This window comes from Physella acuta, unplaced genomic scaffold (assembly GCF_028476545.2).
Source record: "Physella acuta isolate Inbredline_101_S28 unplaced genomic scaffold, ASM2847654v3 ptg000015l, whole genome shotgun sequence".
NCBI classification, from domain to species: domain Eukaryota; kingdom Metazoa; phylum Mollusca; class Gastropoda; family Physidae; genus Physella; species Physella acuta.
Window position 1 is genome coordinate 90,487 of NW_026731535.1, and position 26,632 is coordinate 117,118.

Here is a 26,632-nt window from a genome sequence, read left to right on the forward strand (position 1 = left end):
TGTGTGTGTGTGTGTGTGTGTGTGTGTGTGTGTGTGTGTGTGTGTGTGTGTGTGTGTGTAAACGCGATAGCTTGAGTACCGTTACAGCTAGGTTGATGAAATTTCATATATAAGAATTATATCAAATTTGTTGGTCTATTTCAACTTTTCAGCGATTTCCGATAACCGGAAGTGATCTTTTTCTACTTTCAATTTTTCAAAAGCCTATAACTTGAGTACCATTTCAGATAGATAAATGAAATTTCACATGTAAGTAAAAGATAATTCTCTGCCTTCTGTCACATTTTGAGTAATTTCCGTTGAACGGAAGTAGTAATTTATGCTATTTCCTATTTCTCAAAAACCGCATGTGAATTTATAAAGTACTAATAATATTCTGCACTATTATACACATTTTGTTTTGCGTTCACTTGGTGTGCAATTCTTTTCTCTGCGAGATTCTATTCTATTTTTTTTTTTAATTTAAGTAATTAAAATGGATTAAAAAATCATGTCTATTTCCCGAGTTGCCATTCCCTGTTCTTTTATATAAGAATATTCGAGAAAGTTTAGGGGAGATTACTCCCGGTTTATTTTTTAATTGGAGAAATGTTGAAAGTCCACTCTCGTAACGATAGGTATAAAAAATTAGAAACTAAAACTCGAAAGACAATCAATGTCACGTTTGGATATGAATGGTGCATACTACACCAAAATTGTGAGCAGGTTCTCATTAAACAACCCCTACGTCTGTTGATTCGTCAACCTAAAAAGCAAACAATGGTGAAACCTTGATTTCACTCTGAATTTGGTCTTTAACATCTTCGGACATGTCTGCCATGCGCCGCTGAATAGTAATATTAGACAGATATTTGTTGCATCTTTACCGCACTGGAATCCCCATGTACTAACTTCACCATCTTCAACATGCAGGGTTTGATGAGATTTTCTGTTGAGTGAGGGTTGTTTTTTTTTTTTTTTGCTTGGTGATTTCTAATGCGACTTCATATGATGTTTGCTCTAACGCTGCGTTTCCTTGGTGCTTCCTGTTCGATCAAGTCTCCGACGTTTGCAACTTATACCTTAACGAGCCGGCCCGCGGCATAACATACGCCGCTATTTAGTTGTTTCTAATTTTCAATAATTCATAATTTGTGAATTCGACAGTACCAACGCTGCCACTGAAAATATTTCTTTAAAACACTATAAGTAGCTCGTTAAGGACCATAACCCCCCCCCCTTCCTCCCCCCCCCTCCCCCCCCCCCCCTACGTTTAAAATCGTTGGCTCTGCTTGTAAAACATTTAGAGTGAACACAGCTCACTAAAACCATGTAGGGGTGGGGAGGTAGGGAGAGCGTTTGCAGCTTGTTTTCTAACGGCTCGAAGAGGAGAATTATATATATAGACGAGCCGGCCCGCGGCATAACATACGCCGCTATTTAGTTGTTTCTAATTTTCAATAATTCATAATTTGTGAATTCGACAGTACCAACGCTGACACTGAAAATATTTCTTTAAAACACTATAAGTAGCTCGTTAAGGACCATAACCCCCCCCCCCCCTTCCTTCCCTCCCCTCCTCCTCCCCCCCCCCCCCCTACGTTTAAAATCGTTGGCTCTGCTTGTAAACATTTAGAGTGAACACAGCTCACTAAAACCATGTAGGGGTGGGGAGGTAGGGAGAGCGTTTGCAGCTTGTTTTCTAACGGCTCGAAGAAGAGAATTATATATATAGATGCCGACGAAAGAACTCTTTTTTTGGTGTGTTTCAAATTACTCGTCTCAAAAAAAAAGTTTTAGTTTCGCAGGTTTCACAGACTCATGACTGAGAAAAACTTTGCACAGTTCGCATTTTTTCTTCTCTATTCCACTTCTCTATTCCATTTCTAGTGATGTAAAGCCGAATTTCAGATATTCTTCTAAATATTTCCGGGTTTCAGTTGGCGACTCTCAGAAAGCCCTTCGTTGTCGCGACCCATAGTTTGGGAACCCCTGCCTTAGATTGATTTGGACTTTAAATGTAGAGAAATGGATGGGCTACAAAATTATCTCTCCATCTAATGCCTCGCGGAATTTCACTTCTCTTGACTCATCAGTTGTCACCGGGGGGGGGGGGGGGGGGAAAGCGAAGCGGTTGATAGTAGGCAGTGTTTCTTTCAGACTTTTTTCTCCGGGGGGGGGGGGGGGATTGAAACTTATGGGGGGGGGGGGGCGGCTAAATTTTCCGGGGGGACTGACACTGGTAAAAGTACACTTGTTCCCTCACACCTCCCCCCCCCCCCGAAGTAATGCAGGTAAGAAACACTAATAGAAGGTAACCAATGTTTCTTCCAGACTTTTTTCTCCGGGGGGGGGGGGGTGGTGGGTGCACTTGAAATTTTCGGGGGGCGGTAGACTTTTTTCGGGGGCGGACACTGTTAAATATATTTTTTTCTATATAAATTCCATTTCGTTCGGGGGGGGGGTAGATGCCTGGAAGAAACTCTGAAGGTAACTGCATGTGATTTTACCACATTCAAAGTTTTTAAATGGGGGGGGGGGGTCATGGGTGGATTATAACCGACCTTAAACACCCCTTGCCTACACCACAGTCCAGGAATAAACACTATTGATAAATTACTCTACAATTGAGCAGGTCTAAGAGGTTTTCGTCTTAGCCGGATAACTTATGATATAATAATAGAACATGCAGCTACAACTGAATCCGCTGATGTCATTGTATAAACGAACGTTGTTTATGATAACTCTGGAGTTCAGAACCGTTGGGGTTTTTTTTTACGTAACAGCATACGTTCCCGAACTGGGTCAAAGTTTTAGATCTAGACCGATTATATATGGTTTTAAGTTCAGCCGTTCTTTTTCCACTGTGTACATAAGCCACGGCAAATATAAACTCTTAAAACAGACTGCTTGTTGTTGCCGAGTGATAAGGTAAGCTTTTAAATTGTGCTCAATGCGGTGCAGAAAAAGAATAGAGCATGTTTACCATAATAGCTAAAGACTAATAATTGTGCTGATAATGAACTGTATACCTACCTATGAAGATATGTAGTTATATTTGACGATTTGCAATAATCAAGTACATGTATATTTTTCTTAAATTTATTTAGCGAATGTATGCATGCACATCTATGTATGTAGATATGTATTAAATTGTGGTATTATATAGCTTGTTTATGGGCCTGTGATTATGTCCGTATGTTTCTGCAATAAGCAGGCCTCTTTTTTTTCAACCTAATCCACATTGCCACTTTCAATAGATCACACTTCCGACCCATTAGAACAAATTTTAAAATACAAACTTTTTGTATTTGAGTTTGAGTAAACTTAAATAGGCTAATGTTTTGGGAAAAGACACGGTGAGGTGTATCGCCTAGTTGTTTTTAACAAGGATTATGATTAGGGTTTGAGTTATACTCACTTAGAAAAGAATTAACAGATAAAATAGATAATAAATAAATGGCCCATAGTCTAATAGAAGATCGGATAATTTAGCCTTGGCAATCAGGACACAAAGCGTGGGCGGCAGGGCAGAAAAGTCAGGTGTTTCCCACACAGCTGATGGGCCCAAGGGAGAGGCGTTACTTAAAGGCTGCAACTTGGCTTTAGTTTAGCAAGAGCTCCCAAAAGAAAACCTATGGGGGCTTATTTAGGAGTTTCCTGTCCTAGATGGGTTGCCTACCCCCGACAGCCGGGGAATCGAACTCGGGACTTTTCAGGTTAGCAAAAATGTTTCCCCGCACAACAACACAGACCTCAAAAAATCAACAAGAAAAATACCAATCTATCGCCCCCCCCCCCCCCCCACCATTGAACGATATGCAATTTATATAGAAAGCATATACTTTTACCAGTGTCGCCACCCCCCCCCCCGGGGAAAATGTAGTCCGCCGAGTTCCCCCGAGCCCCCCCCCCCCCTCTCCGGGAGAAAAAAGTCTGGAAGAAACACTGCCCACACACCTCTATCTTGTCTTCACAGAGCACATCAGCACCGTAACATGGACATCACTACATGCCTGCTGGGCGTCGGGCTGATTCTGATCGTGTACTGGTTTTTTTCGCGTACTGACCAGCGTCTCCCTCCCTACCCCTCCCGCCCACTTCCCGTGATTGGTCACATGCTGACCGTGAACGACGACCTTCGACCCCAGTTCAAGAAATGGCGGAAGGAGCTAGGAGATATTTTCAGGTGACCTTGGATTCTTAAATCTCATAATTAGTGCTGATATTTTTTAAACGGGTCAGAGGCGTAGCGACCCTTCCCGGCGCCCGGGGACAAACTTTTCGATTTGCAACCCCCCCCCCCTCGAGATTTCGATTTGCACCCCCCCCCCCCTCTCAAACTTACGATTTGCACCCCCTTCAACCTTTCAATTTATTTTTCCAACCCATTTTGGCGCCCCCTAAGGTCGGCGCCCGGGGACATATGTCCCCCTACCCCCCCCCCCCTCGCTACGCTACTGAAACGGGTATCACTGTTACTGTTGTTTAAAACACCGCACCCAACAGACACGCTAGTTTAATCTAATAAGAATTATTATGTTTCTCCTCAATTGTAGGCCTGAGCCTATTCTTAAGAAATTTAAAAATAAATGACGTCACGCTTTTTTGACGATTTTTACCTTCCCCCCTCCCCTCCGTCACACATCGTCATAAAAAGCCAGACCCCCCCCTAAAATGACGTCACACCTCAGCCTACAACCCAACCCCCCCCCCCCCCCCTCAAAAATGCAGTTGAATTTTTTTTTTTTAAAACATCGATGTTTTTCCAATATTTTGTATGAACTGTGTCAAAATAGAGTATTTTAATCAATTCCTATTACAATTTATTAAAACAGTTTTCTAAACCTCGAAATAACGTCTAATATTCGTTTTCTAACATTGCTTTTTTATAATCCAAAAGTGTGACGTCGCACCATCTAACCCCCCCCCCCCTCATCACACACCGTCACAAAATTACGGACCCCCCTCCCCCCTACGAGTGTGACGTCATTTATGGACGACCCCTTATGTCACTTTTTTTGAGTCTCCGCCCTCAACAACATTATAGTCCACAAAGTTTGAAGCCTTCTATTCTAAACTCACGATATTTTTTTCCCACCAGTCTAAAAATGGGCGGGACACTGGTTGTGGTACTGAACGGGTACGATCTGATGAAGGAAGTACTGATCAAAAGGGCAGACGAGTTTTCTGAGAGAGCAATGTTTTTTATGGACTTGGTACGAAAACGTTGCTGTGAAGACTATATCGTTACCTTAAAGTTTTTTTAAGTACTTATTTTTTTTACTAATGATAATTGTATAACATATTTTTTTACTAATGATAATTGTATAACTTATTTTATTTTAAAATTATAATCAGGTCTCGGGCAGCCCAGGGAAAGGCATCACTTTCGCTAACGGACAAAACTGGAAAGAGAATCGATCTGTGACCTTATCCATTCTTCGTGAATTCGGGATGGGGAAAAATGTTTTGGCAGAGAAAATTCAATCGGAAGTTGTTTGTTATATGGATTACATCAGCCGTCTAGACGGCCAGGCTACTAACATGCAAGTAGTGACCAACATGAGCATCGCCAATGTCATCTGCGCTTTTATCGTGGGGGACAGGTTCGACTACGACGACACGACATTTCAAACGTTGATGTCAAGAATTAGAGCAATCACCGGAGACCAAACAACGACGACTCTAGTCAATTTTTTCCCGGTGCTAAACAAACTGCCTGGCGATTTTTTCGGTGGCAAGATGATGGCCTCGAACATGCAGAAAGTTGCAGACTTGTTCAGAACAAAATTTATCGGCAGGCACAATGACGACGAAACGAACAATTTTGTAGCGGCCTACTTGTCGCAGATGAAGAAAAAACTCTCTGGCGGGCAGACAACTCTGCTGGACGAGGATAACCTAGTTAAAATAATGCTGGAGTTATTTTTAGCCGGGGGTGGCACCACGAGCACCTCTCTCTTGTGGTGCTACATATATGCCTTGAGCTACCAAGACGTACAGGAGAAAATTTACAAGGAAATCGAAGAAGAAATCGGCACAGTTAGAGTTCCAACGATGCAAGACAGAACCAAGCTAGTTTATCTCAACGCTTTTCTTAACGAAGTTGCTAGAATTTCCTCACTTGCTGCGCATTCTTTTGCGCATTCCAACAAGACAGACACAGAGATCAGAGGCTACAGGATCCCAAAAGGAAGCTTCATAGTTCCTAACCTTGATTCTATTCATTTTGATAAAAAGATTTGGGGCCAGGATGTCATGGCCTTTAAACCCGAAAGGTTCATTGACTCTGAAGGGAAATTGAAAAATCCAGAAGAGTTGGTTCCATTTGGCATCGGTCGCCGCATCTGTATGGGTGAATCAATGACGAAGATGATTCAGTTTTTGATGATGGCCTCCCTGATTCAACGGTTTAAAATCCTACCCTCTGACCCAAAGTCCCCTCCGCCAATCAAATACGAGTTTGGTCTTGATGTCGCCCCTGCCCCGTTCGAAGTTCGCTTTGTCGACAGAAGAAAATAATGAATCAAACACGAATATTTCTACTAACTATTGTACTAGCTAAAACTGTTTCATGTTCTTTTTTCTTCTATTAGTGTTTTTCTCTCTTTTTTTTAAAATATTTGTATATATTTATATATATTTCAATTTTAAAAAAAAATTCATAATCCAAACTATGTTTAAAAGTAATTAAACTTTGAAAAACTGAATAAACTTTTGTGTGTACAATTGTAAGAAACAATAATATTTCTATAAGAACATCTTTACAGTTGTAAATAAAACATTATCAACATTTTAATATTGGTCGTATGTAGCTATTTGTTTATTAATCTTTGTTTTTTAATTGGTGTTGGTTCATGAAAAAGTTTTTCACTCAGGCATTTAAAAAGTGGTTATAGTGGTAGTGGGGGTAGGAACTGCATGTGGTTGGTGGGTTGGACAAATTGGTTACGTTTATGCCAATATAGGACATACGATTCATTTGTCTGGAGTCAATACGTCGGAGTCATTCTGTAGGGAGCCCTTATGTCGGGAGTCATTTTGTCGAGAGCCCTTGGGGGAAAAGTGTGCTAATACTTACCATTGACAATCAATAGTTAAATATATCAACAATAACGGGCACTGAGAAATACAAACACGCCTATGCGAACATAATATTTTAAAAAGTCAAGTTATTTTAAACTACAACTGAGAAGAAGTGCTCAATGGTAGATAAACCTAGCCTACATTGTCCTCTCGTTTAAAGAAAGAGAGAGGGGGGGTTGAGTGTTAAAAACGCTTGTCAAAATTGAATTCAACTGTAAACATGCCATACACTATACTGATAGTAGGGGTTAAACCGACATAAAACGAACTTCAGTCTACAAAAAGCTCAGCGAAATGTCCTGTGCAGGGTTATAGATATAAAAGATTATCTGGTCTACATTTGAACCTAAACATTGCATGTAGGCCTAAATAAATTCTTCTATGGAAAGTCTACACTTAAAAATATATATTTCTAGTAGGTCTATTACTAACCATCCTCTACAAAACAGAAATGCAGCATCTACAAAATATGGTCCTTTTCTCAAATAACTTTTAAAATGACGATACCAATAAACATAAATAAACCAACAAAAGAAAAACAAGATAAGATCACCACAGCACTCAGTTTCTTAGATAATGTGCAGAATAAAAATGTACAGTCCGTCTCTTCCCCCCCCCCCTCTACACACTGTGTGGACATGTTTAAGTGCTTGATTAGGTCTTATAAATTACAACCAAGCACCGATTTATATTTGACGATTTGCAATCTTCCATGTTATGACACGCATTCCCCCATTGGCAGATAGCGTTTAACTACGATCATTGAGACTAAACAAAGCATAAAGCATATCTATCTGTGCAATGTGCAACTCTTTCAGTCGGCCCCAATACCCCCCCCCTCCAATGAACAAACAATCCACTTGGATGAAGCATTGTTTTCTCTGTAAAAGTTTTCATCTTGGTATCACCATTTTATACCACCACTTAAACTTGTGGAAGTGTGTGAATCTGTTGTTAACCATATACCTAACACTGACAGTAATTAATTAAACTACAAAGGGTATCGTTTTCTCAGTAAAAGTTTCAATGTGTTGGTCAATTTATTTGTCAACTTCCCAGCTGTTTGAGTGAAAGATGTATTGGACTGTACTAAGTTAATAAATAAAACCGCACAGGATAGCAGGTTTTTCTCTCTGAAAACGTATAATTTCCAGATAGTGTCGTACCCTTCCCCCCCCCCCCCCCCCCTCCATTTGACACATTTGATAGCAATAACGTGTTTATCGTCTCTGTAGGTGCAAGCTCCTGTCTAGTAGTTACACACTTTCCTGTGGGGACCCGGGGGGGGGGGGGGGGGTGGTTTCCGTTTAGTAGTCACATATTCCTCTGAAGAGGAGAGGGGATCAAGGTTCCATGCCATTCTGTACTAAAAAGTGTATCAACTTATTTAGTCATTAATTAGACAGGGAAAATGGTTGTTTTGTCAGAATAATTTACCCCATGTTTGTCTACCCAGATACTTTTGACCTATGATCTTAATACTCCTATGAACATAATTGAGGTGACGTCGGGCACTTGTCTAAAACTATTCCAGTTGACCTTTATCTAAAAAGTAACCCTTTCGAACCTGACAGTCCATGGGACAGGGGAAGTAGGGCCCGTGGCGTAGCGAGGTCGAGTGTCACCCGGTGCGGCACTTAATGGTGTCACCCCCCAGAGGCGTAGCGACACTTCCTGGGGACAAACTTTCAAATTTTCTATTTGCACCCCCCCCCCCCCCAAACTTTAAATTTGCACCCCCTCAAACTTTCGATTTGCACCCCCCCTCAAGTTTTTCTCTATATATTTTGCTATTTTTTTACCTTGGTGTCACCCGGTGCGGTCCGCCCCCCCCCCCCCCGCCCCCTCTCTACGCCTCTGAGTAGGGCTCATATGTTTCTGTGACCTCGGCCTGTTTCAATTCATTGAGATGTTTTCACAAACACTAATGCAATTAGAATCAATTTTTCTAAAAAAAAATACAAATAAATCTGATCATCATCAAAACAGTCTCTTTAATCAAATAGTTTTTACTTCATCAACATTGATTTCATTTTAAAATGGCATAACAAGTTTACTTAAAAGCTAGATCAAGCAGCATTTCAAATGTATTTTAAAATGAGATCTTTACATCACAAAAAATTAAACTGAGACAGCTATTTCCAAACTATTTGTGGCTAAGCAGCTGTTGGAAAAGCCAAACATTTGGTGCCACCTTGAAAAATCATAAAATCTTGTCAACCATGTCCTCTCTATTTCCTGTAGAGCTTTCACATTAAACATTGGTCTATAAGTAAAAACAGTGAACCTATCATGTTTGAAATGGTTATAAGAAAGAAAATAAAGGATACTGACACTGGGATCAAACACATTCTAAATGCTATTTTTAACTGTGTCTTCAGAGGAGTTCAATAATTTTTTATACTCCATGTATTTACTTATTTTATAGCTGTATATTTTTATGTATTCATACAGTTCTTTTTTACCTTTACATAGCACTAGTTGACACCTGCCAGTTTGGAAAATGCTGGGCTTAATTGTTTTAGTTCTTTTCTGTAAACTGGTTGTCAGGGGAACTAGTGGGGAAATTTCTTATTGGTATGACTGACACATTTCACAAATTTTAAAAGTGATGACACTAAAATAGCTACTCATTCCTTTGCTAGGGTTGTAGGGGGGAGGGGAAAGTGGTTACAGGAAAGCAACATAGAAAAAGAGCTCTACAAAAAGGTAAACAATTTTTTGGAATGCATTGAAAAATGTATGGACATAGCTTTTGTCACATTATAAATTACAAACATATGGCAATGAATGTTAAAATAATCAAAAATTTAAAAAAAAAGTTTCTTCTGTGGTAGCCCATAATTTGTGCGACTATTGGTCAATTTTAAAGGAAATATTTTGACTGAGCAGTTGATCTGAAAGATTTTTTTTTCTTTGATATTATTAAACGTTGTGGTGGTACATGATGAATTGTTATGGTCAGCATTGATTATGTAATGAGACAGACCCAAAGGTATTTTATAAATAATCATGGTAGAATTATCACATACAAATATAAATATCTAAAAAGGTGAAGTAAAAAAAATATGGCAAATATCGTAGAAAAAAACAACACAGTATCCTTTAGGATCTGATAGTTATTGGGCAGGTGAATTCATCTGTTTTAAATAAATATGATTATTTTAAACATGAACAAAATTGTCATTGTGTAGAAAAACTTTTTTTTTTACAAAATATTTACTTTTGATAACAAAGCTGTTAAACATGTTGCAGCTTAAACATTTTCTAGTCACATTTTTAAAGTGTTACATTAATCTTTTAAAATTTTATAAAGTGGAAAATTATTTTATAAAAAAATTACTATCTAACATTAATTTTTAAATTTTTAAATGCCCCAGTAAAAAATTGAAAAATACATTACAGGAATACAGTGGTGTAGGCAGAACTTAGATATTTGGAGAGGGGGAGGGGCAGTGTGTGTTCAATTCCATCCAAAATAATGTATGTAAATATATATTTGTAAATCTATGTTATATATATGCATATAAACAAACACTGAAAGTGACATGAGTGCACTATCACCAAAAGTTGCAACTAACTTTAGACAGCTGGATACACCAATGCATGTATTATGAAGACTAAATCTTGTCAATTATTATACAACTCTGCCATGTTTTGTAGAAGTATCTTAGCGAATCACTATATGAAAAACATTTTTACAGAGTATATAAATATAAAGTTAGAACAGTGCACAGCCCTTAGGGAGCTGAGAGTTTTCAAAAAGTGTAAACAATCTCTTTTTTTTTTAAACCCTTGAACAAATCACTCAAAAATAAAAAATACAAGCCACATCAAAATGTTACAATTAATTTACAGATTTGGCATCAAACAATGTTTATAAGATACATTATGCTTAGAAAAGAAATTCCTACAAGCACAGAAGAACAACATTAATTAATACAAGAATCTGCGCACACAATTTTACAACTATATGGCTCATCTAATTTTAGTTTGTGCATTTCACCGGATTTTTAAGAAACTTTTAAATATTAACAGAGCATCAATTGTTTGATTTAGTTTAATTAAATAATACATCAGCAGCATTATACTTCAAAAGGTGGCCTACTTTAATAAATGAAAGGTTTTTCATGAAACTATCTTACTTTGTCCTGCTCTGCGCCAAATATAAATTAGCATAACAATTATCTAAGCAGTAAACTGCTCACTTTTTTTCCAAACCTTACTTGTCATACATTCAGAGTTTCTCCCAAGAAGAAAGTCTACCCCCCCCCCCCTCCAGAGAAACAAAGTCTGGAAGAAACACTGCATACATTATCATGTTAAGTTATGTTACAAAACTACCAAGTTAACATTATGGCTAAAGCTTAAACACTGGTTACTTTAAGTTTTAACTAATTATATTTAACTACCAGAAAATTAACATTGTGGATGTAGCTCATACAGCTGCTGAGCTGTGGTTTAAACTAATGATAAAAAAAATACCAGCAAGTTAACATTTACAATACAACACAATCTGCCTGAAAAATTTCGTAAAAGCTTTTGGCATCTAAAACAGATATGGCTGGACCTTAATTAACTGAGTAACCAGGGCTTTAACTTAACACACAAACATAAGAGTGACTACAATAATCTAGGGATAAAAGTCAAGTACTTCACAGGTAGACTGATGTTATGAAGGATTGATACAGCAGATTAATCTAATAAGTAATTTCTTGAGAAAATCTTATGGAACAAAACTGATCCTGTAGTGTTTATATTCATTAAATAAATATCTGCTAGTGAGAGTAATGATAAAGCTTTATACACTATACTGTATTAATGTGACTCAAAAGATCATATTTAATTACATTTAAACCAAACGCACCAGATTCATTGTATTGTCTTTCGGAAAACGAATTAGAAATTTAAAACAATCATAAATGCATTTCTAATTCCAAAAGCGTCTGAGCAACATTTGCAGTTTTTCTACGACAAAAAAAGATTTGGATGGAAAACAATGGCCCAACTAACATTTAAAAACATTATTAAAACGTTTAGCTTGATGAACACGCAGATTAAATGCTTAAAACAAGGAAATATTATTATTTTATATAAGCTTTGTGTTACGATTGTTACGTATAAACATTTTCTGATTCTTCTACTAGAGGAGCTTCTTTCTTGTATGTGACCAAGTTTGTGTCAGCATAATTTGCTGCGTGGTCAATCATTCATGTATATCATTTTCTGACAGACTTGCCCTTTTAAATGATCACGACCGTTACCTTACCTTACAAAGTTACTTCAAATGCCACAAATATTAGCACTAGCACACAAATCTCTAAGTGCATCCCCTAATCTACAAACAAAGTCTGCTTTAAGATTCTAAATGCTATCACCTATTATTTGTAACAATTTGACCACAAAAAAAATGTTCACAGAGTATGCTTTATATTTACACTGGTAGTGGGTGTTATTTGGAAATGTTTAAAAATTGTATTAACATGTGCAAATTACAAGTCTATAAGATACTAAATTGTGTAACAAGCATGCGATTAATTTCCATTGTCACAGTGGAAGATAATAGTCAGCATGGCAGTTACCCACAAAAGGCAGATATACAATGTAACAAAAATAATCTCCGCTAATGAATTAGTCTTAATTTTGCTGATATACTTACAAGCTTCATTACATTGTTCTCACACTAACCAGTTAAGTCATGATTTGTAAAAAAAATTTTAAAATTCAAGGGCTATTTTTTGTAACAACCATTCTTAATCAAAACAAAAGGCTTGATGATGGGACCACTCCTTGGGTAGTGTTGAACTACATTTTTAGACTCATAGATTTTAAGCTGTATAGACTCACAGATTATTAAATAGTTATTTCTGAAGCAGTGGGCCTCCATTTCTTTAAGGACAGCCATATGTCATTAATGATCTTTTAATTATTCCTTTTATATTGGTTTTATTATAAAACCTTTTTACAATTGACTAATAAAATGTTTCTATTTAGTGTTTTTAGAAGTACAATAAGTTAATAAATAAATTAACATACTTGAGTTGTTCCATAAATATATCTAAAAAGGCCCTATACTTTTATTTATTTTTATTTTCTCCATTTGCCAATGTGGAGTCACTTTTCCGTTTAGTTCCCTCTTCAACAGCAGGGCCAAAGAATATTCTTCGTGAGTAGTACATGATAAGCTGCTCATGGACTATGGCACCAAGAAACCACAAGGGAGCGTACTCTAAAGTTACAAGGCCCATAAAGTCTCCATGAAATGGCGTGTAATCCCAAGGACAGGCTCCAAATTGTTTTAAAATGTACCCTGTGCTGAATTCCCAGCAATATGTCCAGAATGTATAGACTAAACCTCTTACAATCAATGGTACGCCCCGCGCACTCATGTAAATGTATAGCTTTTCACACATTAAACTGGATAACCCATATATAGGAAAAGACCTGAAAGAATACAAATAAATAAATGTGAACATCAGTGATAGTCTTGTGTTAATGAAAAAAAATGTGCATTACCAGAACTATACCTAAATTTAAAATATCCTTTATTATTTAGTTATTTTAAAATTACAATAAATACAAAAATATTGCAGACCACTGCTTTAAAAATAATTTTATAATGCAAGCTTTTTTTTTCAATGGGCTTTGAAATAACAAATACAGGATTTAAAGTCTAGTTAGCACACGTAATTCTTTCAAAAATTAAATTTTTATTATATTACATAATGATACTGATGTATATGACACTAATATAACTGTTATAGAATATTCATATCCTGGGCACCAAATTAGCATTTTTTGAAGATTAGGCCTTATATATTAGGAACTTAAAACTTAAATTATTATTCAAACCTTACCAAACACTGGTATTACCAGGGAACTTCCAATTTAAGTTGACCACAAACTCCCATAATGCTGTGAACATAACTTCTGTGGCATAACCATGTATGGCATAGATGTAGAATCTGCCTAGTGTTGAAATCCTTTCAAAACTCTGATGAGTTTCCATCTATTAATTTGAAAAAAAAATCATAATTAATTCAACTTCACTGATTACTTCTGAAAAGTAGATTCAGTTTTATATTTGAAGTTAAATAATGAGCATATAAAGACCATGATTTCTGACAGAATGATAATTGGTACCAGATGAGATATTTTATCATTACCCTTGTTAAAAGAAAATATTTAGTATCTCTATAAATCAAGATTAGAGTACCAAAAAAAAACCATATCAAGATAATGGAGTCCATAAGACAGCTGAAATAATGTATGGATGATGTGATCAATAATACCATGCCCAGTTGGAAGCTGGGAAATTAGTCATGTCTGAGGAAAGAACCTAACTCAAGGTTTTCAGTTTCAGTCAGCTCTGCACAATTTTAATGGTTAAAACTAAAGTGTAATGAGCATAAAGTATTCTTATGGCCCTCATATGGCATTTAATTATGGCTGCGGCTATTCGTACTTAACTACAAATAGCCCTATGAAGGCTATTTGTACTCTCGTATTAGATGGGATTTCTTTCAACACAAAGTACTACAGTACTACACAAAGGACATACATTACATACTGAGTCACATGCCATTAAACAACAAAACTCCATCGATATCTTAACAATCCAGTTTTTAAATAAGTAAATAAAACCTATCAGCCTCTTAAGGGCTAAATTATCAACACTTTATTTCATATTGTAAGCGCAAAAAAAGTGTTTTACTCAAGTGAAGAGTTTTTTACAGTCCGTCAAAGGCCACTCCCACCCCTTCACCTCGTCTGGAATTGGCGATTAGATTATAATAAAATGGTGTCTTAACATGATCATTTCCACTGTCGAATGGGTTGTTTCCACAATAAATTTATTATACAATTCTATTTTTATTTGATGGTGAAAATGTTTTAAAAAAGAAAAATAATAATAAAGTTAGGGAAGCAGCACCTGCTTTAGTTTATTGGACTTGAAACACAAGCTAATTAAGCGTGACTTTCTCTCGCCTCATAAAAGACAGAAAAAGAAATTAGGTCAAGCTGCTTATTATTTGGCCGATGTATATGTGGGCAGTTTCGAATACAAATGTTTCAGATAACAATCCCCATTTTTAACTACCATGTAGCCTACTCATGTTCTTCATGAGAAAAAATGATTTGATATTTTATATGTCTATCCAAAACTCAGTAGCTTCAAAACCGGGAGTACGAGACTTCACGAAACGAATGGACTACAGTGAGTAACACTCTTTCAACTCTTTGCCTTTTTAAAAGAAGATTCTAGAATCTAGATCTAGTATCGGTCACACTGGTATCCCCAAAACACATTTTTTCATCCATGTTGATGTTATTGTCAACAAATAGGCCTAGTCAAATAATCATATTACAAAAATAAAATAATTGAATAAAAGATTTTAGGATTAGAATATAGTATTAAGTATAGGCCTAATATATATTATATCATTAAAAATTTTGATGATTAAAATGGTATTCGGTATCGGTAATGCCTAGATAATCATTTCATTAAGGCATTTTTTTAATTTTTAGGCTTATTTTAATATTTTATATTTGGGGCAGGCCGTTAGGATTAGTTACAGCCCTTAAACTTAAAGCCTTAGGCTTAGCAGCCCGGCGCTTAGGCCTTGGGTTAGGCCTAGGCCTAGCTTGAAGTAGCTTCTAGCTAGGAGGGTGGTGGATACTTTTAACTTTTAGTTAGATCTAGAATCTAGATCTAGATCTTAGTACTACTAAAAATTACTAGTACTAGTTTTAGAATTCCAATTTAGATAGGCCCAAAAGTAGGCCGTTCGAATTCACAGCTTCCGGGTTTGTTGTTTTGAAGCCATCTCACGGCTCATGCGCTTACCAAAAATGGCGACCAGTTTCGCTTTCACTAATGGGTAGAGCGATAAAACTAATGATTACGAAGCCATCGTTAATTTAAGAAATCGGAACTATCCGTTTCTATTTAAGTCTGTTATTTAAGAATTGTCGGATCTACTTTTGGCCTAATTTCTATGTTTGTCTCGCAAGCGGCGCCTTAGTGAAAGTAGCTCTATATAATTCTTATCTTTCGAATCAAATAACTATAAAATACCGCAGGTATTTTTAACCAGACTATTGCTATTTTTTACTTGAAAGCATTAATTTTACACACGTTACAATAAACTGGTAATAATTTATGGTAGGCATGAGATATGCTCTGTAAGAATAATAATGCCATTTTATTATAATCTTTTTTGGTGAACACGAAGCGCGGGAAAATGTGTGACGCGCAAGAATCCAATCATTCGGCTAGATTTATGACTGTTTTTTATGTCACACCTAAAAATAGAATGTTTACGCTTTCTTCATTGATGATCGTTTTCATTATTTTTTTAAACTGAAAGTATGAATTATTAGTTAGATTTCAGGTTTTGTAACTTGGTATACTTACCCTTTATCAAAATTAAAAGCATAGCATGCTGATTGTGAACAAATATAGTCATAAAACACAAATATAAAGTTACAAACAATGCGATGTCGGGATGTGCCACACCCCCTCAAGAAAACACGTGTTTATTAAGCTGTTTATCTCACTTTACAACAGTAATTAAAATTAATTTTCAAATTTTTATCACTTATTGGGTAAGATTAAGCACATATTTACTAAAAATGAAAAAAAAACAAAAGCAAATTCTGTTTTAATGAAGGTCACGGGTCAAGTTTTTTTTTCCTTCTGTTATGTTCAGTGGAGGGTGCCACAGGCTGACCTGACTTTGGAATTTTTTTCAGTAATTATGACTTTGCACAGAAAGTTAAAATATGCTAAATTGGCTTAGTTTACTAGTGTGCAAGCTATTATTGATACATTTTTAATAAAAAAATCATTCTGTAATTCTCATCAAAAAGCCTACCCAAAAGTCACGCAAAAGTGCCAAAACTAAGAATCTTAGAATAGAATTTAGATCTAGATCTATAATAGTCTATAGTATTCTAGACTCTACTCTACAGTATAGACCTACTAACTTTTAGTTGTCTCTTGAACTCCCTACTCTCCTCTAATGTTTTTTAAAAATTAGATCTAGACTCTGAAGATTCAGATATAGATCTATTTATTATTAATATTTACTATTTACTAGACTAGAAGTTAACAAATCGTGATTAAAACTTTGTACTGTTTAGGCCTTTAGATTACTTTGTACTTATTAAGACTACTGATTTATCTCCCTTGTGTTAGTCTGTGTACTGTGTAGGCCCTAGGGGGAAATCAGGCTAGTTGCTTAAAATCAAACTTGAAAATTTTACAGTATATCAGAACAATTTATAATAAAACAATTCTAGATTTTAAAAAAAGAATTTTACAAAAGGATAATTTTGTTAATTAAAGACATTAATTTAAATGATGTATAGTCATAATTGATTTAACATGTCCGAGTAAAAGGGGGGGGGGGGGGAATTTTTGTGAAGATGTGTAGGCCTATCTAGCGTGAGGTGTATTAAGAAAGTGTGGGAAAATCATTTATCAAGTTTAAAAACTATTTTTTTTAAAATATGAATTAAATATAATGAAATTTTATATGCTTACATTTGTAACTTTTTTTTTGCAAAATGAAATGAAAATTGATTAACGAATCTAGATAAAAATTGATCTGGATTAGCAAAAATAACAGTACAGTGGTTAGAGATGTCTCCGGCAAAATCAACTTAGATCCTAAACTAGATCTAGATGGCAAATAAAAATGACTTGATCTATACTTATATTGCTGTTATTTTTATTGTAAAGAGAAACAACCCAACTAATGTTTTCAGATAATCTAATCTCTTTTTATCTCCCCTGATGGAAGAAAAACTGCTTAGGAAATGTTAATGTGTGGAGGCATAAAAATCATCTTTCATAGACAGGCTACCTAGGCTTAACCAAAGGATATTTTCTATAGTTGATAAATAGTCGTCTCCTTCAAGGATTCACAGAAACTTTAAAGACAAACAAGGACCTACCAAGCCAGTGTTTCTTCCAGGCTCTGCCCCCAATCCCGCGAACGAAATGGAATTTATATAGAAAATTTATACTTTTAACAGTGTCCACCCCCCCCCCCCCCCCCCCCCAAAAAAAAAAATTTCACAGGGCCCCTCCCCCTAAAAAAGTCTGGAAGAAACAATGTACCTAGCTAAGGTTTGTCATATTTTGTAACCACTATCCATCATATTATTTTATTCGAATGGTAGAACATGTTTGCATTTCAAGTAGTTGCCAAAGCAATCTTTATGACAACTCATTGATTTGTGTAGGACTACTTAAAAAAAAAACAACATAAGCAGCATTAATTAAATTAACTAATATTTTTTGTATGCCAAATATGCAGTGTCCATTTGAAAGGCTTTTAACCATTGAGTCGTATTTCAGACTCTGCATTCTCTTGTAAGAGAGAATGGCTCATTTTTAAAACCACCTCACTGACAATGCCCATTGAATTAGTGATTTCAGCTTATACTCAAAGTAAACATGTTTTAGCCAAAATGGGCCTAAATTATATATTTTAAAAATAAGTCCAGATGGTGATATTTTTTTACATGCTCAATACTGTCAAGTAATTTTTCTGAGCAACCTTTTTTTAACAGTAATTTTTAAAAAAATAGTTATAAATGTTTGCACAATTAGCTATGGAAGCACTTGCTAGATGGAGTAAAATAATATTGCAAAAAGAGCATGAACGATGATACTTGTAAAAAAAAACCTTTAAATAAAAACTCCATAATTGTAGGTCAATAATTTATTTACACATTTTAAAAACATTTCAGAAGAGACAAGGTATGACTCTTTAATGCTTTAAAATAAGCAAAATAGTCAGTCATCATGAAAAATAATTCAATTCTTATACAATCTTCCTCATAATATACAAATACCATTCAAAATCAAACATGAGCCACTCATATAGTACTTATAAAACTGCTACCATCTTTTCAGATAAAGTTCATGCTTATAAAGACTGTCCATTAATCAATTATTAAAGAAGCTAAGATTTAAATTAAAACATAAAAGAGCAATAATCTTTATTAAATATTAATTTAAAAACTTAAAATGTAAAACAAAAATCAGGTTGTTAAATTCAGATTACATTTTAAGAAACAACTCACTTATAATTACTAAACAAAAACATGACTAATTCAAAAAATGAATTTCTCTAACTGTTAATATTAAAATGCTTCAAAATTTTAATATTTATGTAAAAGGGGTGATTTAGCAATTTGTTTTCATTACAGTAAAAAGTAAATAATACAATGTTTTAATATTAAATGATACAAAAATTATAATAATTTACTCAAGGAGTAAAATAATTCTAAAATAAGTACTGGTTAAATTTTTAAAATAAAAATATCTATCTAATGATAATATATGGGTGGCTCAGAGCTTAAGGACTATTTCAAGTATGGCTCGCCAAAACATTGAAAAAATGATAAACTTCATCTTTATCAATAACTCCAACCACTGTTTTACATTCAATACATCGCACAGGATTAAACAAATCTTTAGATGACAGGGCTTGGGGAGCTGTTTCTTGTGGCTTTTTCTTCTTCTTTTTGGGGGCTTGCTCTGGATATTCAAGTGTTTCTGATTGATCTACTGTGCAATTCATGACAAACATTGCTCTGTATTGATTTTTGTAGCTTTCATGTCTGCAGACAATATAATTTTGTTTAGATACATAATATCAGATCTGATATCCAACTGTGTTCATCAGATTAATTGCGTTGATGATGTATAAAATACTTAATTTATCTATATTTGATATTACAACAGCAAGATGAAGTTGACGTGTTAAAATTACTTATAAACTATTTAAAATTTACCTTTGACAATCTAAACATAATGTGGTCATACAAGCAGGACAGTCAAGCAGAGCATCACTTGATGGGGCCTTGCCAGAATTTGATCTACTACTTCCATTGTGTCTCATACTTCGCTGACGGTCAACCCATTTCTGATCTTGATCATCCATGTCTGGGTCATAGAGCAGATCATCATTGGAAATCACAGCATGTTTCCCTTTATCTGGAAAAGTAAATGATTTTTTTTCTTTAAATTGGCACTAATTTAGAAAGCATTCCTAAAAAATTATAAAAATTATGGGTAAAATTAAAAGATTTTGTGCCATCAATGTTAAATATATAACTTACTAGAAATTTTAATTCCAGAACTTTCTTCATCTTCATCTTCTGAATCAAAATAAACCTCATCATAATATTCTTCTTTCTGTCTGACATTTTTTGTTACATTCCCATCAACAGATATGTTTACATTTGTGGGTATATTTACATCAGCTGTTGTGGTTGGTGTTTGTTCAGCAAGTTGTAAAGAGCTTCCAGCAACAGCATTTTTACCTTTCAAGAGCATTGGTATAAATAAATATATTAAGTTAAACTATTTTAACACACACAGACAAAGCAAATGGAATTGAACTGAAAAAAAAAAGATTGAGCTGGATGGGGATATTCTTAAGAATATAGCCTATGATATATCAGGAATGCCTCAAGGAAATAGAAAACAATGAAGGCCAATGGAGATGTGTAGGTCCATTGCGGGGGAGCAGCTGGCAGAGACAGGAGTGTCTTCTGGAACTGCCAGGAAATTGCAGGTGACAGAAAAAAGTGGAGGGTACTTTCTGTGGTGGCCTCATGTGTCTTGAGCACAAAGGGGAAAAGATGAAGTGATTTTAACACAACTCTTTATTGAAAAGTAAATTATAATTTAAATAAACAATGAAACAAAAACAAAAAATTTTGGTTTAAACTCAGAATACTGAGAATACCTCTATGCATATCTATTACTTTTGCTAATATAGTTCCATTAACACTTACCCTAAAGTAAAAGTAAAGTTTCCCATTCAAACCTGATGGTCTATGGGGCAAGTGAAGTAGAGTTCACTTGTTTCTATGACCTCGGCATATGAAGAGATAGTGTGGTCAGCACTATGCCCAGCCGCCTATACTTTCCCTAACGTAAGTTAGGTACCCATCAGAGTTGGGTTGACTCAGGGACGGTCTACTGATTAGAACCCGGATTTGAACTCGAGACTTACAGGTTAGCAATCCAGCTCTCTACCGCTAGACCACTCCGTCCCCCTTACCCTAATCCTCTCTAATAGAAATACTGGTAAGAGAAAACCCTTAATAGGCAGCAGTTTTATGCATTTTGAAAACTAAAAATAATAAAGACACTAAAATTAAGTATAGTGTTTTGTGTGTTAAATTAAAACTTTAGATTATTATTATACCTCTGGATTCTTCAAGAAATTTAACTTGTTGATTCAACTCGGCAGTCATTTCTTTCTCAAACTCATCCTCACTTGAAGATTTTGCAATGGGTTTCTTTCCTGTGACATGTTGCTTCTGTATTCTCTGATTATGCTGGAGCTTTCTACGCTGTTCAGGGGTACCATGAAGAATTATGTTAATCTCATCCTCTGAACTGCAAATGGATGTACACCAAAGGCAAAATATAAATGTTATTGACATGAAAATGATACAAAAAACAAGACCTGCTTTTAAAATAATTCTTCACACTTCTGGACTTGTCATTTTGAGTTTTGCATTTTAACAACACCTTCCGTAGAATGCAATATTAGTCAATATTAGATCTAGAATCTTAGTATTAGACTCAGACTGAGTAATTTTAGTAATTAATTCTTAGTAAAATAATAAGTAGTAAGTAAAGTTAGTAATAAGTAGTTTAAAGTAGGCTATATTATTATAATATAATATTAATAATAATATTATTAGTTACGATTATTAGTTTAGTTTAGGTAGTTAAGGCCTAATCCTAGTAATCTAGAATTTGGTAATCTATTGTTTTAGGTACGTAAATTCATCCGGGGCTAGAAATGTACGAAAAAGTTACCTCATTGTCAAGGCTTTAATAGATTGTGATATATTTGTGTCAAATATTATAGATTATATAGATAAATGAATAATAAACCAAAATCAATGGCTTAAATAGATCAATATAGGCCAGAAATTATCTTTAAACAGCAGTGTTTGCGAGCAAGATTTGCTATACTATATATATAAACAGCAGCCATTTGTAAAATAGAATGGCTTGCCCCTGAATAAGTTTACAAAAAAAGAACTTAAACAAGGTGGCTGCTATAGTCTATAGTAAATGAGCATGGTTGCATCTGCTGGAAACATCGCTAGTCTTCATTTATTTATTTATTACTGTAAAGTTTTAATTCAATTGTTAGCCTAATTGTTTAAAAACAGGTAGATCTCTAGATTCTAGACATAAATGAAACAAGGAAACATTTTTTTTATTTTTCAAAACATAGATCTAAATTATTCTAAATCCTCCTCAAAATGTGAAATAATTATTAAAATTTAAGGAGTCACCTGTTTTTCACATTACTAGTGGCGAGCGATTTTACTATTTAAAATTTTTACGTACCTAAAAATAAAAAAAGTGAATTTTTACTAGATCTAGATCTAAATTAATTACATTTTTAAAATTTTAGTTAGATTACCTGCTTTCGTAATCTTCGGACAAGCTCTCGTCTTCATCGTCCTCAAACAAATCGTAACCTTTTTCCCTTGAGTAAATTGACATATTGTTAGATCTAGATTCTAGATCAGTTATTATTCAGAAGCCTTGTTCTTACTTTCGCTTTTGCCTTTTGAGCTAGAATCTATATTTTTAACTACAGGGTTTTGCATATATCTAAATACCAAAAACAAACATTTACTTTGTGTATTCTGCCCAATTGTACTTGTAAAAACTAAATGCCATGTAATTAGGCCTATTTATTAGTTATCATTTGATATAGATCTATATCTAGATCTATAGTCCTAAGGCCTACATTATTAAATATATAGATATATCCTATCTACTTTTCAAAATGCTTAAGGTTACCTACCGATAGTTTTTCATTTCTATTTTAGTATAAAATAATAAAACATTAGATTAGGCCTATCGCACATGTTCTCACATTTTGAATTCTTAATAATAATAGCTACATTTATATAAAATTTATATTTGCTCAAACAATGCTGAATCACGATTACTAGTTATCATTATATATTATATAATTATTATTGTCATTGGTCTATTATTATTATTAGCCTAATATTATTAGGCCCTATATAATATATAATTACTACAAAGTGACTATTCATTACAAATTTCAGCCCACATTAATTTTAAAAAATCTTTCTGGATATTAAGTAGTTTTTACTAAGCACTTTTTTTTCAAACGTTCTTTAACACCTGTACTATAGATCTAGATAAACTAATACTTGTCATTGAGTTGACAATAGTAAGCACTTTTGTGTGTTCGTGTAAACCACACAATATTTAGGTTTTAGATTGTTTATTGAATTAGAGCAAGGAAACCCTCCTGTGTTAAAAATAGCTGACCAATCAAGTCAAAGCTTAGAACAGCACTTAGGAATAGCGGCTGTCAGTCACGCAGAAAATTTCCTGACTCAAAAGTTTGTGTGTTCTCCAAAGGCAATACTGGGGTATACGATACAATGGGATAGGATTTATTATTTAGGATATTGTTTTAAATTCGGATGATGGATAACGTACGACAGCATCGAAAAATACTTCGTTCACCATCAGTTAAGAGAAAAAACAAAGTTCTGCCCGTAAATCAAAGAGTAAGTAACTTTCGACGTAGGTTAGATTTTTAAAATTTAAAGGAAAAATGACGTGATTGAAATTTTTGAGCGATGCTCTCGCTCAGCTAACGATAGCTTATAGAATATAGAATATAGACTCTATATTACAATATTACTTAGTTAATAGTTATTATATTATTAGACTATGTATTAGTATTAGTCTTTAAGATTTCTAGGTTCTAGATCTAGATATAATCTAGATCTAGATTCTAGAGTCTATAGATATCTAGATCTAGATAGATAGGAGAAGACGCAGTGTGATCATTTTATTGGTTATTACTTACCTTAGGCCTATGCCTATTATTGCAATTGAATACGCGTATAGTAGATCTTTAGTAAGTACTAGATCTAGATCTAGTACAGTACTATTGACTATTGAGTCACTTCGTAAATGAAAATTTTAAAATTTATTGTAAGCCTACAAGTTGTGCTACAAGACACAGTCTAGATAGTAAGATACTAGATGATTAGATAGTCTAGAATCTAGATTCAAGGTAGATCAAGATCTAGATTCTAGTAGTAGACTAGATCTAGATCTAGCTAGATTCTAGTAGATCTAGGTATTATTAATTATTTATTTTAGATCTATTGCCTTTTTAGCTAGTGTCAGTAACTATGTGATCACACGAGAATTGGGTGATTTTTGAAATTTAGAATTACTAATTAGCATTAGGTACCTAATAATTCGGCCTATGTGTGGTCATCCTTCCTAACCTAGAGACGTCACACTTTTCAAAATGATTTGTCACCTTGACAAAAATTCTCTCCCCCCCCCCCCCCCCCCGTAAATAATATACCATGATCCCCTCAGAATTGCAGTTTTTGTTTTTAAAACCACAATTTATCCCTACTTTCTTAAATAGATTATACATATTGAGCTCTATCAGCATTAAATTATATTAAATCAATAGACCTAAATAGTATTTAGTAAATTCGGATCAGTTTAGTACACCACACTTTACAAAAACATTTTTTTTTAATATGGCCTTAAGTTAAAACTGCAAAAGTGTTGTCACTTTTTCTGAAACTTACCCACTCTTACACTCATCACAAAAGTCTGAACGCCCGTAGGAGTGTGCTGTCGTTCATGGACTACCCCTTAAAAAGAATCTAGTGTTTTTTTAGTTAATTGAATTTAAGAATATGGGCTAAGGTATATCAATTAAAATAAAATCAACCATCGCCTAGATTCTTAATATTTTAGTGTATTTTTATTACTCACTGAGTCTGCCTATGAAGTTTCCAAAAATAGTTTATAAGGTTAAGTAGTATTGTAAAATCAGCCATAGATCTAGTATTTGAATAATGCTGTATAAGGTTTTGAATTATGAAAAGATTTATCAGATAACTTAATTCTTGTGGCATTGTTTGACACTGGTAGTGGTATGAAGAATTCTCATGATTTCCCACCAAGTTCTTGTGCAGCCTGTATGTTTCATGCATTATTTTAAGGAAATGGCTTTTTAATATATCATATGTTTGTAGTGTGGGGGTGTGGGTGTTTTCTATTTTAAAGCCCCTCCTGAGTGAAGTTTGTACCATAGACTTTTAAACATTTATGCTGGTAATTTGTTGAAGACTTCACAAGCATCATTGTTAACCAGTGTGTTGAAATATTTTACAGTACTGTTCTTTTCTGTGTATTCTATTAAACTTAGCACTTTTTCAGTTCTGGATTTATGTTCAGATACTCAGGTTAAAAATAAGGTAGACTTAGTATTGTCAGTAGTATAAAATAAATTAATAGTTCTACTAGCAAAAACACACAATTTTTAGAATCCCTTATATTTTTATTAGGCACTGGAGAAAATTAGATATATCTCAGTGTTATGAAGTAGAGTTGATAATTTCTATGACTACAGCATATGAAGGGATAGTTGGTCACTTCTTCTATACCCAGCTACTTTTCCTTTAAGTGAGTCTTGTACACATCAGAATAAGATGGAATCAGCTTAGCCTTCATACTCCAATGTCTACAGTCTGGGATCTGAACTCAAGATTTTTTTGTTAACATTGCCCTGCACTATTCCATATTTTGGGCATTAAAGAATGTTTTATGATATTATCTAATTATAATTTATATTTTATGTGACGGCATGGTCAAATGGTGGAGCAAACAACTGCTTACCCAACAGTACTGTTGGGTTCATGATAATTTATATTCTGCCTGTACATTAAAAGGTTATTGCATTAATTAAAGTTCTAAAACTTAACAGTCACAACCCTAGCCTGCACGGAGAATTAAAATCTTAAAGTACCCATGTTTTAATATCCATAACTAAACATTCCATAACAGTTGGTCCAAATCTTTGATTGCTGTTTTGTAAGTTGTTAAATCAGACTGATGTGGGCGATGATTACGTGATGATATAACTACGTTATAAATCTTTAGGTTCAGTTGCAGAGAGTGTTAGGAGTGACAGTGTCATCTAATGCTGGCCTCTCATGTGACTCCAATAATGGAACTATTGCCTATCCTGCAGGGTGAGTTGTTTACTTTTGTTGCTGTAAGCTTAAGATTTTTTTTTTTAATATTGTAGACGTCCTCCCTGTTTATATTTTTATCATTTGTGTATCATTCGTTAAATTGATATTTCTTAGTGTTTACAACATACATGGGATTCTTCAACTTTTCTATTTTTATTGATTTTTTTTTGGTGGTAATTCATGGAACAGATGTCGTAGACATGAAACACTAAAATATTTTATTTTTGTCTTGTCACATAGCAGATAGCTAATAGGATAATTAAAGTTTTTAAATGCTATAAGCACTCACTGATTGAATTCCTTATTCCCTCAATACCAAAATGTATTGGACTTGCCAGTGTGGGAAAAAAAGGTAATTAGTAAATCTAGATTTGGAAATATCCATCAGTAATTAACCAATTTAAAAAAAAGAAGCCTAATAATTAAAGTTTTCTTGGTGTGC

The 26,632-nt window shown here is 34.5% G+C and overlaps 4 protein-coding genes across 4 annotated transcripts in view; 2 read left to right on the top strand and 2 right to left on the bottom strand.

Annotated features, from left to right (window-relative positions):
* Window positions 1-2,802: 2,802 nt before the first annotated feature.
* LOC131936406 (cytochrome P450 2U1-like) lies at window positions 2,803-6,665 on the top strand. Its single transcript, XM_059293381.1, has 4 exons — window positions 2,803-2,910; window positions 3,961-4,168; window positions 5,084-5,198; window positions 5,341-6,665. Exons 2-4 carry the CDS (start codon window positions 3,978-3,980, stop codon window positions 6,502-6,504), a joined length of 1,470 nt encoding a protein of 489 aa, XP_059149364.1. The 5' UTR covers window positions 2,803-2,910; window positions 3,961-3,977; the 3' UTR covers window positions 6,505-6,665.
* A 2,380-nt stretch (window positions 6,666-9,045) lies between these two features.
* Window positions 9,046-16,901, bottom strand: LOC131936480 (transmembrane protein 229B-like). The gene is made up of 3 exons (XM_059293498.1): window positions 15,809-16,901; window positions 13,926-14,077; window positions 9,046-13,512 (listed from the first exon to the last, which is right to left on the bottom strand). Exons 2-3 carry the CDS (start codon window positions 14,075-14,077, stop codon window positions 13,146-13,148), a joined length of 519 nt encoding a protein of 172 aa, XP_059149481.1. The 5' UTR covers window positions 15,809-16,901; the 3' UTR covers window positions 9,046-13,145.
* Window positions 16,902-18,794: 1,893 nt separating this feature from the next.
* Window positions 18,795-22,740, bottom strand: LOC131936400 (E2F-associated phosphoprotein). The gene is made up of 5 exons (XM_059293369.1): window positions 22,548-22,740; window positions 21,306-21,499; window positions 20,209-20,412; window positions 19,882-20,083; window positions 18,795-19,707 (listed from the first exon to the last, which is right to left on the bottom strand). Exons 1-5 carry the CDS (start codon window positions 22,628-22,630, stop codon window positions 19,455-19,457), a joined length of 936 nt encoding a protein of 311 aa, XP_059149352.1. The 5' UTR covers window positions 22,631-22,740; the 3' UTR covers window positions 18,795-19,454.
* Window positions 22,741-23,481: 741 nt separating this feature from the next.
* The window catches only part of LOC131936437 (WD repeat-containing protein 62), a 54,033-nt gene continuing 50,882 nt past the window's right edge, over window positions 23,482-26,632 (top strand). Inside the window, exons 1-2 of the mRNA XM_059293416.1 lie at window positions 23,482-23,682; window positions 26,096-26,187. Coding sequence (XP_059149399.1) covers window positions 23,596-23,682; window positions 26,096-26,187 — 179 coding nt within the window. The 5' untranslated portion in view covers window positions 23,482-23,595. The remainder of the gene's footprint in view (window positions 23,683-26,095; window positions 26,188-26,632) is intronic.